Here is a 15,219-nt window from a genome sequence, read left to right on the forward strand (position 1 = left end):
TGTATTGAAGTCAATGCAAGTCGCCCTGAAGCCGTCCCAAAGTCGTACAGGAACCTTTTTCTAAGTCGGCGCGATTTGAGTCGCTCCTATTAGAATGGTTCCATAGTACAGAACGGAGCGCGACTTGTCAGGCGGCTAAGTCGCCCCTGTGTGAACCGGCTCTTAGGCTCTGTTCAGACTTTTGGAATAATCATGCAAACAGGGGTTGCACACTCATTATCTATGTAGTATGCTGTTCCATGGTTGCCAGAAATTTTAAAGTGGTAGTAAACTTTTGAATACAAAAAAATTAGTGTCTCAGAAGTAAAGATGGGCAGAGGTCCACCAATGTACGAAAAGCAGCGTCTAAAAATTGTTGCGCAATTTCAGAATAATGTTCCTCAATGTAAATTTGAAAATACTTTTACGGTTCTTTTACTGGTGTTTGGGTCCCTGGTGCTGGTGCTGGCATGTGTACTAAGGGAAGCTGCACATTTCAAATGGTCCTGCAGCTATCTGAGACCTGTGATGTGTCCCAGAAGGCTGCAGGTGGGGGAGGTTGCATACTTCCACTCAGATCGCCTAGGTGATCCGAGCAGAAGTAAGAATGGGTACCTGTCAAAACGAAGTACCCAAACCCCCCCCCCCCCAATTCAGAAAAGCAGAATTTCCCTTTTGGTTGAAATTTTGCTTTAAATACATCATCATCTACAGTACATAATATCCTCAAAAAGATTCAGAGAATCTGGAGAAATCTCTATGCGCACAGGACGAGGCCGAAATGCAATGTTGTGATCTTTGAGCTGACAGACGGGCACTGTATGAAAATAAAAATTATTCTGTGATGGACATCACTCCATGGGCTCAGGAATACTTCCAAAAATCACTGTCTGTAACCACACTCATTGCATGTTTTGTATGCAGATTTTACACAGCGTCCCAATATTTTGGGAATTGGGGTTGTACATTTTATATGAAGATCAAAGTTCCCTTTCTGTACCTGTGCTAAACAACCATCTGTTATGCTGATTAGCCACCTGAAAATATTTTATAGACCCAATAAGAGTGCTCCGTAGAGTGTAATGATGTACATTAAGTACTACCATGCATGTGATTTACTCTTCAGTGTTTCTAATATCTCTGGGCTCATTTCCTGCAACCACTGGGGCTGACAGTGAAGCTCTATAACAGAAGCACAAGGTAGAGAATATAGATATATTGTTAAAGCCCAACTCCAGGCAAATACAAAAAATTGCCTGTTTATGTCTAGAGGAAAAATGAACAGAAGTACCGTATATACTCGAGTATAAGCCGAGTTTTTCAGCACATTTTGTTTTTGAGTCATTCTGCAGCTTTGTGCGCCTGATCTCCCGGCGCTGTGACGTCAGTCTAGTCGACGGCTGTGCAGTGTAACAAAGCCCCGCCGCCTCCTCTTCCTCCTTCATGATAGGCGGAACACTGACTCACTGGAGCTTCCGTCTATCACGGACGAGGAGGAGAGGGGGCTTTGTTATACTGGACGGCTGCCGACTGACTGCATGACAGGTAATGCAGATGGGCACAGTGAGGCTGCAAATGGGCATTGTTGACCCTCTTTTCCACTTACAGTAGCTGCTGCATTTCCTACCCTAGGCTTATACTAGGCTTATACTCGAGTTAATACGTTTTTCAATTTTTTTGTGGTAAAATTAGGTGCCTCGGCTTATATTCGGGTTGGCGTAGAACAGGAATAAGCAATTAGCGGACCTCCAGCTGTTGCAAAACTACATGCCTCTGCCTCTGGGTGTCATGCTTATGTCTGTCAGTCTTGCTATGCCTCATGGGACTTGTAGTTCTGCAACAGCTGGAGGTCCGCTAATTGCATATCCATGGCGTAGAATATACTTACCTGAACCCCAGCTCCTCCCAACAGCTAGACCACAGTTTCCACAGCACCCACAGCTTCTGCACTCCAATGCTTTTCTGATCTAGGGTCCTAACATCAAGCAGTGGGCTACTGCAAGGTTTTTTTGTTTTTTTTCTGCCCAGATTTGGGCTTTAAGCTTGCATTAGGAAGTTAATGGTGCACAGGTGACAGGTATTATGATTGGGTTTTATATATATTCTTTTTGCATTATAATTAAAAATGGTACAGTACAGATCAATTAACCAATTTAGAAGCAAAACTTTCTAACAGTGTTTTTTTGTATTTATTAATTTATGATGCATCATTCCCACAATTGGATATAAATACAGGATAACATTGTGTATCCGATCTTGCACAACACTTTGTAGTGTTTCCTCATACACATTTTGGATCATCCAAAATAAATATCAGACTGACAATAATCATTCTGTCTCAAAGCAGTGCTTTTACTGTGTACCTGAGCTGAATATTTGCCATCTTATAGAGTAGACAACCTCCAGAAATGTTAACTGTGCCTAAGCAGTACCCTGACAAATGTCTCTGATTTAACTTACTGCTTCCTGAAAAATAATAATGAACTTCCTTGCATGTGAGTGTACATTGACAATCCTGTGTCTACTGTCCCAAAGCTGTATATCTGCAGTGTGAGATCTCAGGCACTGCTGCTTCTGTCTGCTAGTCTTGTGGTATTTGTAGGGGGTTTTGGTGATGCTGGGCTGCTTCCTACAAACTTCTGCTGATTTATGCATGATGGCCACCCCTCCATCCAGGGTATATAAAGTAGTAAATTCCCTCCCCAAGATGAGAATTGTTTCTAACAGCTTGTAACCTATGTCTTCATATGTTATGGTTAAATAAGGTGATCCCTTTTCTTCCTGTATTCAAGGTTTCTTGGCATTTTGATAGATTTTATGATAGGCTTCTGTGTGGATATTTGTGTAGAAATAGTTTGTCGCAAAGAAAAGTTTGCCCAAAAGAAGGTACCTAACATTGTGCAACAACCCAACAAGCATGATTGCAGAAATGATCTCCTAAAATAGAAGCTTGGTATAGGTTACTGGCAAATCACATTCTGCCATGTTTCATCGGCTCTTAACATTTTCTATAGCTCTCTGCATGATGGGTACCACCTTGCATACCCATAATGACACAGGATAAGGCAATACAATTGAACATTTTGACCAAACTTTGGGCCAATGGAAACATGATACAGCAAGTTTTTTGACATAATGCATGACTGTGGATAAAACTTGGATCATTTGATTTGAGACAACTCAACTAAGTTTGTGGTTACCATTTTTTATTATTATTGTACACATACATTGTGTATTATTATACACTTTAAAGCCCCGTACACATGGGCCAAATGCCGGACAACATCGGTACACAATCTGCTGGTTGAATAAAAACCGACTAACATTCAGCCCATGTGTATGGCAGCCGGTCAGACAGAAGCCAGCAGTTTGGCCGGCTTCTGTCGAATGAGCATGCTGGAAAACCAGTAGACGACTGATTTTCGATCAGTGCTCTCAGCTAATGGCTGAGCGTGCTGACTGGAGTGTTCTGGCAAGCGGGTCCCCCCCCTGTTAGAACAAAACAGCTCAGTGGGGGAGATCACAGTACTAATGTTGGATCATTAGTGCAGTGACTCCAACCAGAGCTGACAGTTTTTTTTTTTCCGTTCAACCTGCTGGGTTGAACAAAAAATAACTCGGTGTGTATTAAGCTTTAGACAGGAGCCTACCAGCACGTCTTCACGTGTAAGCGGAAGCTGGAGTACACAGAAAATCCACACAAACACAGGGAGAACATGCAAACGCCATGCAGATAGTGTCCTGGCCAGGATTCAAGCCAGTGACCCCAGTATTGCAAGGCAGATGCCTCAACCACTGGGACTGCCTTCTTAAGAAATGTTGTGACTCAGAGTCCACAGGAAAATGATGACTTTACTTTTCTGACATGTAGAAGGAATGCTCCTCATTGCTTTATTTAGAACGTGGAGAAACAATTACAGGATCTTGGCACACAAAAATGTTCTGAAATCATCGGAGGCTATGAAGGAAAACAGAACAGGCCAGGTTGTGATGCAGAGGCTCATTCTGTATATGCAACACAGCTGGTTTACAGGTCTGAACTTTCACAATGGATGCCGTCAAGCAAGCAAAGTGTGACATTTTAGAACACCCACCCAAACCTGACTTGTATTTGTTGAAAGATCTTAAAGGGGTTGTAAAGGATTTTTTTTCCCCCCTAAATAGCTTACTTTACCTTAGTGCAGTCCTCCTTCACTTACCTCATCCTTCAATTTTGCTTTTAAATGTCCTTATATCTTCTGAGAAATCCTCACTTCCTGTTCTTCTGTCTGTAACTGGCCACCATAATGCAAGGCTTTCTTCCTGGTGTGGAGAAAGCCTCTTAAGGGGGGAGGGGGCGAGCAAGGAGGGTCAGGAAGCTCTCTACTTTGCAGATAAAGGAGCTGTGTGTAAGTGGGTGTCCTGACACTCCTGCTCGCCCCCTCCCCCCTGAAGAGGCTTGCTCCACACCAGGGAGAAAGCTTTGCATTATGGTGGTGAGGAACAGGAAGTGAGCATTTCTCAGAAGAAATAAGGACATTTAAAAGCAAAATTGAAGGATGAGGTAAGTGAAGGAGGACTGTACTAAGGTAAAGGAAGCCATTTAGGGGGGGGGGGGATTCCTTTACAACCCCTTTAAGGGACCTCTGCAGAAAAACAACAGTTCTGCTGAGAGTAAATTCTCATAGCCATTCGAACATCTTTGGGATCTTTGCTTTAGCATGCATGCCCATGTTGCTGTGTTGATTACCGTATTTATCGGGGTATTGCGCGCTCCGGCGTATAGCGCGCACCCCTAAAGTGGACCCGCATTCCTGTAAAAAAACATTTTAGTACTTACAGTTTTGGTGTCTTGCGCGGCGTCCATAGTCTGCCTCGTCTGGTCCGGCGTCCGTCTGCGGCTTCGGTGGTGTCCTCCTTGTCGGGTCCGACGTCCTTCTGCGGTGTCCTCCCCGCTCGATCCCCGCTTTCCGCGCCGAGTTTGAACCACTGCGCCGGCATATACCGAGCGCAGTACACCCGGGTATTGTCGGGCTTGCTCGGCTCCTCTCGCGGTCACGTCCTGTGCATCCTGTACATCCAGGACGTGACCGCGAGAGGAGCCGAGCCTGCCCGACTATGCCCGAGTGTACTGCGCTCGGTATATGCCGCCGCAGTGGTTCAAACTCGGCGCGGGAAGCAGGTATCGGCATATATAGCGCACCCACGATTTTTCCCTGATTTTCAGGGCAAAAAAGTGCGCGGTATACACCGATAAATACGGTAATATCATTCTGCTTTATTCAATGGCTTTTATTTTATTCTTTTAATCTTATTTTTTATCACATCTCGTTTATGCAGGGCCACAGATTAAGGTGTATGAAAGCTTAACAAGGCATACCAAATACCCCTATATAACATAAAGCTACTACAAAGATCACATGGTCGGTGGATAACAGCAGTGTTGTTGTTCTATGTCAATAGAGAACTGCAGGAAGGCTATAATTTTTAGTCTGGCAGATCCTGGGAAATTTGCAGTGAGTGGGAAGAATGAGAGGAGCTCCATGTACATCACTCCTATTCATGTAGCAAACCTTAGGAATATAATATCTACAGTCCACCAATCATTTCTCCACATTGAAAGTGTTAAACACCAGTGTTTAGATAATTAGGTCAGTAAGACCTAACATCCATTTAGATGACGAAATGTTTTAGAGATTGCGCTTTCCATTTCCAAATTGGCACAAGCAAATCAATGCTTCGAAAAGCACTGTCCATAGGAGCTAACATATGAAGAATGGAGAAATGGAAAATGTGGTTGTACAGGAAGGAGCCTGTTTGCGTGTGTATATACTAGTCCCAGGTTCTGTGTTCTAAGTGCTCATATGCCACCAATCCCACCAATGTGCCACAGAAAATCCAGAAAAATAATAATTTCTCTTTCGTTCATTGACGGACACAGCACTTTAAATCTTGACCTTAGGGTTATATCGCCACCTTCAGGAGAGGACTAGGCAGAACTAAAAACAGCAAAACTGCACAGTACCGCCCAGGGGGTGGTCCTACTGGCTATAACCCCTCACACTGCATTCAGCAGCTAGTGTAGAAAGACCTGGCTCCTGGTGGGGACCATTGGTCCTGGAGATTTGTTGTGTTTTTTTCTTTGATTTTGATTCCTGTGATCTACTATCAACAGCCGGGCTGGATAATATAGATCCTGGTAGTCTCCCCAGCCCGGCCATCGAGCGTGAGCAGGCACTAGCTACGCGCTGGGTCGGCCAAGACATGTCCCTTCTGATCCAGGGGTGGTCGGCGAGCTATATGCTCCGGGGCACACATATGACCGGGCTACTGCTGTTCGTGTCAGTGTGCTGTGGCCGACAGCCACCTTGTACCGCTCGGGGGATGGGTCTGTCCACTGAATGCATCCAGCAGTCCCCCCAGGAGGGGTAAGTATGGTCCTACCTGTCCCTGTAGGATGGAGCAGCTGGGTATTCCCTGGGAGGTCGAATAGGGGGTCTCTCACTCTCCCCTTCTTCTCTCCCCGTCTTTCCCTCCCCCCCCATACTTGAATCTGCTGTGTGACTGACCGGGGGGCCTCCAAATCTGGACAGGGGGCTGTGCTGTGTATGGGGTCCTCTAGTCTCTTCCCTTTATTTGGGCCTTGGGGGTGTTTGAGGTAAAATTGCGGGGCGCACGGTCACGGCCATTTTTCTTTACCTCAGTTAAAGTTCGGTGCCCATTTTGCCGGAGCCCTCAAGCGTGCTGAGGCGGCGGTTTCCTAGTAGTCTCAGCTTGTTTTGCCTCTAGCGCTGGGGGATTTCCTTCTGGAGCGGCGCAATTCACACCAAGCACCATGTGAGGGAGAGCGGACGGCAGCACAGCGCAGTACCTGGGTCTTTGTGGTGAGTCCTACGGGGGGCCCCTTAGTCTGTGGCAGCTAGCAGGGTGGACTTTTTAGTGGCTTGCCTTTGGTCCCTAACGGGTGTCAGGCGAGTGTGGGTCAGCATGGCATCAGAAGCTGGCACTTCTGCCCCAGACATACCTGTGGTGGCAACCGGTTCCCATGCACCTGCGGTGCCTATGGACACTTTGTCGGCGGTCCTGGAGTCTTTTGTTGTCGGGGTGGAAGTGGCGTGCAGGCACAAGGGGGGTAAAAAACGCCCCCTTCCCCCACCGTCTTCTGGGGAAAGCTATGATTCAGACTCGGGCCTTGCTGTGGCAACCGACCCCTGTTCTGAAGTTTGAGAGGATGCGGACCAGGACCGTTCAGACAGTGAGGATCATTCCGTGTCCGGGTCAGCGCAGGAAAGGGCACTTGTAGGAGCGCTTATCACAATGGAGGATACAACGGGGGCATCTACAGAGGTGTCGGTCCCTTTTGGGTCTCACAGGCCGGCCCGCACAGCTATGGTGTTTCCCTACCTGACCTATTTTGATAAATTTATCTACAAAGAATGGGAACGCCCACAGCGGGCCTTTTTGGTCCCAAAACGCATGTTTGTAAAAGGGGCATCCAGGTCAGGGCCCTTCTGATAAGTTTTAACAGTTTTTGTTGGGTTTTCATGAGACTGAATATTTGAAGAATAAAAAAGCGGGGTAAGTAGTTTTAGGTAATTTGCATAAGGTTGAAGATCCAAAAAGCTACAATAAGTTCATTTTCCTTTTAGTCATATTGTTCCCCCGTTTTTTTTTTTTTTTTGTTTTGTTTTGTTTTTTTCTCTCGTATTTCTGAAACCTTTAGTAAACACAATTGATTTTTATGTATTGTGGGTTTAAGTGTTGACTGTATTGTAGGAAATCTACATACTTATGAGTTATCTACACATTTACTGCCTACCAAGTAACTTGGGAGTCATTGACCCTTAAAGCGCTGACTTTCCCTTTTGTTCTTTACAGGAAGCCCAGGCGTATGCGGATGACAACAGCCTGTTATTTATGGAAACCTCCGCCAAAACGGCCATGAATGTCAATGACCTGTTTCTTGCAATAGGTAAAGCAGTATCTTTCTCAGAAGAAATGTGTTTGTAGATGAACTGATTTACTCCTGTCCTCAATTGATGTCATTTTATGGCTATCTTACTTCATTATACATGTCAAAGTCTCATTTGACTGCACTTTAAAAACTGAAGGTGTCTTGATAATTAGATAGGTTATTGAGTCAGAGTTGGGTGACCTATGGGTCAGGATCCCAGCTTATATTTTATTTTGCATTTATTTCAATGTTTTTTAACCACTTGATGACCCAGGCACTTTCTGTTTAACTATCAGTATTTTTTGCTAGAAAATTTCTTAGAACCCCCAGACAATATGTATTTTTTTTAAAGCGGAGGTCCTAGTGAATAAATTGGTGGGCTTTGCAGTTTTTTATGTCACATAAAAAAAAAATACCTTTCTTTATCATACACCACGGGACACAGAGCGATTCATTACATAATGGGTTAAGGGTCACCAGCGGTGATTGGACACTGGCACAACCAATTGAAGATAGTTCCCCTCCATATAACCCCTCCCATCAGGGAAGCACCTCAGTTTTTTTCCAGTGTTGAACACAATAGGATGCTAAAAGGAAAGCTCTGTCAAAGAGTCCCCCTGGGGGTAAAAGTAGGTCAAAACTGGATGGCGTCGCCTGTAATGTCTCTCTTTGGAGGACTGGGCTCTGAGGTCCAGCACTTTCGCTACTTCACTAAAAGTCCTGGTCAGAGTCTTTTACAAAGCCCAGGGGAGAGGTATCCTTTAAATAGGAACCCATATCCCTGAAGGTTTGCACACACTGCCCCCCCCCGTGAGGGGCGAAGATTGGTACTGTCTGATCTCAGCAGAAAACCTGTGGCGTGGATAAGGTAAGAGGTCAGAGTTCTAAAAAATAATTTTTACGGACCTTTCCTATATTTTAAGTGAAGTGTCTTCTCTAAATGCCGCCACTGCGGGGAGTAAAGAGTTGTAAACTCACAACGTGTGTTACGTCAGCTAAGCTCCATTTCCCTGCTGCAAAGCCTGGCTTCAGCGTCTCCTCCTCCTCTCCCCCTCTCAGAACACTACAGGTGGCACAAAGGTTAGTAATGGGGAACAAACTACACAGGTTTAAACAGCCATTACTATGCTAAGCTTAAGGGCTTCTACCTAACGGCTTGAAGGGACAGGGGAGAGAAAAACATACCTATACGATCACTGCCATTGCCGGGTCGATCGGAGTGGGGGCGCACGAAAATAGCGCCAATTCAAACGCCATGAAGGAACTACAGATGCCAGCAGGCTTTCGCCTTGAATGGATACAGCAGCACTGTAGGGGACACATGAGACTCCATGTGGTTGGGCTGGTACACACCAAGAGAGACACTCACTTGGGCATTGAAACTGTGTGTTTGAAGTTGCATACTTTATGTGGATTGCTAAACTAAGCACCATAGTATATGCTCTGAGGTACCTTGGCTTTGCTTAAACAGTATGTTTAAATAAAAAAGGGCATCGCCACTTGAGACAGAAGGCTCTAGCAATACTGGATCAGTACCTTCCTCACTGGTTTTAGCTGACGCACCTGTACAGGATGAGCCATTGCCGCTATCAGGATTAGTAGCCTCCCCGGTGAGGTCTGGGCCTACATATGTCACTGAAGACACTTTGGCAGTAGCCCTAGGCGATTTAGAAAGTAGAATCGCACATTAATCGCTAAATCTACAAAATAGGACAAATAGCGAGACAGATCTCCTTCTGTGGAAGATGCTTCACCTGCAGAGGATGAGGAGTCGGATGGATCAGGGAGATCAGAGGAGCCTTTCTCTTGCTGAAACGGTGCATTCCGCATTTAAGTTACCCTCCTTGGAGTTAACTGAATTACCTGTCTCCTCCCTGGGTTCATTAAAATCCCAGCAGGGTGCATGCTCTTTCCCAGTTCACCTGTTACTAGAAGAACTAATGTACGCAGATAAGCATTTCTCACCTCCTAAGAAGTTTGATATTCTTTATCCTATAGAGGAGATGGAGCCTGCCTTCGGTAGATGCCGCTATTTCTTGTAGAAATAAAAACCTGACCTGCCCGGTGGATAATGCACAAGTGTGTAAAAATCCATCAGAAAATAAACTGGAATCTTAAAAAAAAAATCCTAATTTCTTTTGGCAGGTTCAGTTACCCAACCTGCTGTAGCAGCAGTCGGGATGTGCCAGGTTATCAAGCAAATTTGAGAGAATTTACCTAAGGCTTTATGTTTTACAATAGATGCCATGAGAGATTCTGCTCGGCAAGCATCGCGCCAGCTGGTGCATATGCGCAGAGTTCTTTTATTAAAGCATTGGCCAGCAGAAGCTCCATGCAAAAAACTTCTGGCCAGTTTCCCTCTCCATGGCTCTTTGGGGACGACCTGGAAAAGTATCCAGAAGATATCAAGTGACAAGACCACTCTTTTACCTGAGAAAAAGAAAAACAAGGGACCTTGTTTTAAACGTTCTCTTTCCCCTGTTCCCGAAAAACCTGCCTCCAGCCAGTGGTGACGGCCTTTTCAGTCAGCCACAAAGGCCAAAGGAAATCAGGCTCAAGAAGCCGTGAGGTTCAAGAGCCAACAAAGACTCCAAAGCCCCTCTGTGAAGGGGCACCCCGCTCGGCCTAATGGGGGGACGACTTTGTCAGTTTTCAGTGGCATGGCAGACAGAAATCCAGGACAGGTGGTTAGTATCTACAGTATCCTCCAGGGTACAAACTGGAATTTCGAGAGATCCCATCTTCTTAGTTCCGAAGTTCAGGACTTTTCAAAGATCCACAAAAAAGATGATCCTTCTACAAGGGTTTGGATCACTGTCTCAAGGGGTAGTTACAGAAGTACCCCCAAAAAAGAGTAAGGTTCAGGGTTTATTCAAACCTCTTTGTGATCCCAAAACCAAATGGAGACGTCGGACCCCGGATCTAAGATCTCTAAAACGATTTCTGAACATTCGCCATTTCGGAATGGAAACCAGTCGATCTGTGGTCGCCACCCTGGAGAATTCAGGACGTCCATAGACAGCAAGGACACATATTTACATGTACCCATCCATCCTGCGCACCAAAGATTCCTAAGGTTTGCGGTGGAACAACGGCACTTTCAATTTGTGGCCCTATCCTTTGGGGTAGCTACCGCGCGTAGAGTATTTACAAAGGTGCTCTGTTGGCAAATCTAAGGACATAAGGCATAGCGGTAACAGCCTATCTGGACGATCTACTTGTGATAGATCAATCAGTGGCCGGATTGGATCACGCTGTGCTCACTACGGTAAAATACCTGGAGCATTTAGGATGGTTTGTAAACCTACAAAAATTCTCTCTACAAACCCAAAGAAGGGTAGAGTGTCTGGGCATGATCATAGACACAGCCCAAAGCAGGGTATTCCTGCCAGAGCCAAAGATACAGTCTCTGAAAGACCTGATCCACAAGGTTGAGGCTATTGGGAAAGTTTGAGGCTGTCCCTTATGCCCAGTTGCATTCGAGACTACTTCAAAGCAGTATCCTTACTGCCTGGAACAAAGAGATCCAAGCTCTGGATTTACCCATGCATCTGTCTCCACAAGTACGCCAAAGCTTCAACTGATGGCTAAAGACCGAAAACTTGCGGAAAGGAAGATCCTTTCTCCCAATCACCTGGAAGGTGGTGTCTACGGATGCCAGCCTATCGGGCTGGGGAGCAGTATTCGAAGAAGCCTCAGCCCAGGGAACCTGGGCCAAGACGAAGAGAGTCTGCCCATTAACAGACTGGAGATCCGGGCAATAATATCTAGCCCTCAGAACCTGGACACACAGGTTACAGAGCTACCCGGTTCGGATTCAATCCAACAATGATACTGCAGTAGCTTACATCAATCACCAAGGAGGCACCTACAGTCAGGGTGCTCAGAAGGAGGTGATTTTGAAATTTGGCATGGACAGAAGATCATGTTCCTTGTCTTTCTGCAATCTTCATCCCAGGGATAGAAAACTGTCAAGCGGACTATGAGTCGCCAGTAGCTATCACCAGGAGAGTGGTCTCTTTCAGGCCAGATGCCGGAAATGGGGAACCCTGAATGTAGACCTGCTAACTTCCAAGGTCAACAAGAAGTTGTACAACTTTGTGTCCAGGACGAGAGATCCTCTAGCCTACTGAACGGATGCTCTAATAATTCCCTGGAATCAGTTCTCACTGATCTATTCATTCCCTCCAATCCCTCTCCTACAAAGACTACTGCGCAGGATCAAGAAGGAGGGAATACCAGTAATCCTAGTGGCCCCAAATTGGCCCAGGAGGCCTTGGTATGGCAAAATCTTAACCACTTTAGCCCCGGGCCTGTTTTTCAGAGTCGGTGTTTACGAGACTAAAACATTTTTTTTTTGCAAGAAAATTACTTAAAACCCCCAAACATTATATATTTTTTTTTCTAACACCCTAGAGAATAAAATGGCAGTCATTGCAATACTTTTTGTCACACCGTATTTGCGCAGCGGTCTTACAAGCGCACTTGTGTGGTTTGAATACCGGTTTCATATGCGGGCGCTACTCGCGTATACGTTCGCTTCTACGCGCGAGCTCGTCGGGACGGGGCACTTTAAACATTTTTTTGGGGGGTTTTCGCATTTATTTTTATTTATTTTACAATTTTTAACACTGAAATAAAAAAAAAAATTATCACTTTTATTCCTATTACAAGGAATGTAAACATCCCTTGTAATAGAAAAAAGCATGACAGGTCCTCTTAAATATGAGATCTGGGGTCAAAAAGACCTCAGATCTCATATTTGGGCTTAAATGCAAAAAAAAAAAATTTGGAAATGTCATTTTTTCAAATGACAAAAAAAAAATGTTGCTTTAAGAGGCTGGGCGGGACTGACGTTTTGACGTCACTTCCGCCCAGCAGAGCTATGGGGACGGGCGGAGGAGATTTTTCCTTCAGTCTCGTCCCCGCTCAGCTGCCGAATGGTCCCGATCCCGGAGAGCGGCGGGGGGGCCCTCTCCCGCCACCGATAACGGCGATCTCGCGGCGAATCCGCCGCGTAGACCGCCGTTATCGTGTACCGGACCGCCCACTGAAGAGATGAATATCTCGATTGTGGCAGCAGCTGCTGCCGTTACCGAGATATTCATCTTTAAAGTGATGACGTATAACGGCGGTGGGCGGTCGGCAAGTAGTTAAAGATGGCAGTAGGAAGGCCCTGAAAGCTTCTGCTTCAACACGACCTGCTGTCGCAAGGTCCAGTGTTCCATCCTTCCTTACAAAAGCTCTGGTCCAGCTCTTTCTACGCTCATTAATGCTAGAAATCCAGCCTCCAGACTTATCTATTATAGAGTCTGGAAAGCAGATGTTTCCTGGTGTGAATCCAGAGGATGGAATCCCCAAAAAGAGGATATAAGCAGAATTCTTGCTTTCTGCCCGTTGGGAGTGGATATGAAATTAACCCTTAGTACCATCAAGGGTCAAATATCAGCTCTATCAGTCTTCTTTCAAAGACCACAGGCATTCATTCAAGGGGTACTGCGGATCAATCTGCCAGTCAAACCTCCCTTGTGCCCATGGGATTTGAATTTAGTATTGTCAGTGTTGCAGAAGCAACCTTTTGAACCATACTTGCCAGATTCTGCTGATCCTTTTAAGCAGGAAATTGGCCTTTTTGGTAACTATCTCTTCGACTAGAAGAGTATCTGAATAAGCAGATCTTTCTTACAAAGAGCCTTATTTAATTTGTCACAAAGACAAAATTGTACTACGACCAGCCTGCCTTTTTACCAATAAGTGGTGTCGACTTTTTTCAAGACATTGTTCTGCCTTCTTTTTTTCCGGATCCGCGGACAGCAGAGGAAAAATGATTGCACGCTCTGGATCTAGTGAGAGCAGTAAAGGTGTATCTGCAAGCAACGCTCAGATACGTAAAACAAATGTTTTGTTTATTCTGCCAGATGGACCCTGGAAGGGCCAAGCAGCATTGAGATCCACCATTTCCAAGTGGATTCGACAAGTAATTATTCAAGCTTATGGTTTAAAGAACAGGACTCCTCCTTTTTCTGTTAAGACGCACTCTACCAGAGCGATAAGTGCTTCATGGGCAGTGCATCACCAGGCTTTGATGACTCAGATCTGTAAAGCTGCAACTTGGTCTTCAGTCCACACATTTTCCAGATTCTATCAAATAGATGTGAAAGGTCATGAGCAGTATAGGCCTGCTTGATCTGTGTCTCCCACCCTTCATATAGAGCATTGCTCTGGGACATCCCATTATGTAATGAATATGGCTCTGTGTCCCGTGGTGTACGATAAAGAAAAAGGGATTTTTATAAAAGCTTACCTGTAAAATCCTTTTCTTGAAGGACGCCACGGAACACAGAGGTCCCCCCCTTCTTATGGGAACCTTATTGCTTGCTACAAAACTGAGGTGCTTCCCTGATGGGAGGGGTTATATTGAGGGGAACTGTCTTCAATTGGTTGTGCCAGTGTCCAATCACCGCTGGTGACCCTTAACCCATTATGTAATGAATGGCTCTGTGTCCCGTGGTGTTCCGTTCTAAAAATCCCTTTTTTTCTAGTTATAATGCAACAATGCACAATACATAACCCAATTTTTTGTTAAAGTATAAAAGATGCCAAACATCTCATGCTTTAAAATTGTGCACACCCATGCAATGTTGACAAACAACGAAAATTTTACTATCCATAGATAATGTTTTAAAAGCCTTATGCCCTGTACACACGATAGGTTAGTCTGATGAAAACAGTCTGATGGATTTTTTCATCAGTTATCCGATGAAGCTGACTGATGATCAGTCGTGCCTACACACCATCAGCTAAAAAAAAAAAACGATCGTGTCAGAACGCGGTGACGTAAAACACAACGACGTACTGAAAAAAATGAAGTTCAATGCTTCCGAGCATGCATGGATTTTTAACCGATGGACGTATCCACAGACAATCGTTTTTTTCTGAAGGTTTTTTATCCATCAGATAATTTTAAAACAAGTTCATATTTTTTTAACCTATAGAAAAAAAAAACGATGGGGCCCACACACGATCGGTTTGGTCTGATGAAAACGGTCCATCAGACCGTTTTCATCAGACTAACCTATCGTGTGTATGTAGCATTACAGTTTTCCACTTTACTTCACTCGCACAGGAGATATAATTTTTTTTACATTTTGTATTTTTACACTACTGCTTTAAAAAAACATCCATTGTGACAGTAATAGGCATGTGACGGTACTCTTCGTGGAGAGATCCGGGGTCTATAAGACCCCAGAATCCCTCCTCTTAAAAGCATTTGATTAAACGGATGATTATTTCACTGTATGCACAAA

The 15,219-nt window shown here is 44.9% G+C and overlaps 1 protein-coding gene across 2 annotated transcripts in view; it reads left to right on the top strand.

The window, feature by feature from the left end:
* Window positions 1–15,219, top strand: part of RAB5B (RAB5B, member RAS oncogene family) — an 85,031-nt gene that overhangs the window by 41,434 nt on the left and 28,378 nt on the right. For both annotated transcript variants that reach the window (XM_040341078.1, XM_040341079.1), the window contains exon 5: window positions 7,837–7,930. In XM_040341078.1, the coding sequence (XP_040197012.1) occupies window positions 7,837–7,930 (94 nt within the window). The remainder of the gene's footprint in view (window positions 1–7,836; window positions 7,931–15,219) is intronic.

This window comes from Rana temporaria, chromosome 2, assembly GCF_905171775.1.
Source record: "Rana temporaria chromosome 2, aRanTem1.1, whole genome shotgun sequence".
NCBI classification, from domain to species: Eukaryota; Metazoa; Chordata; class Amphibia; order Anura; family Ranidae; genus Rana; species Rana temporaria.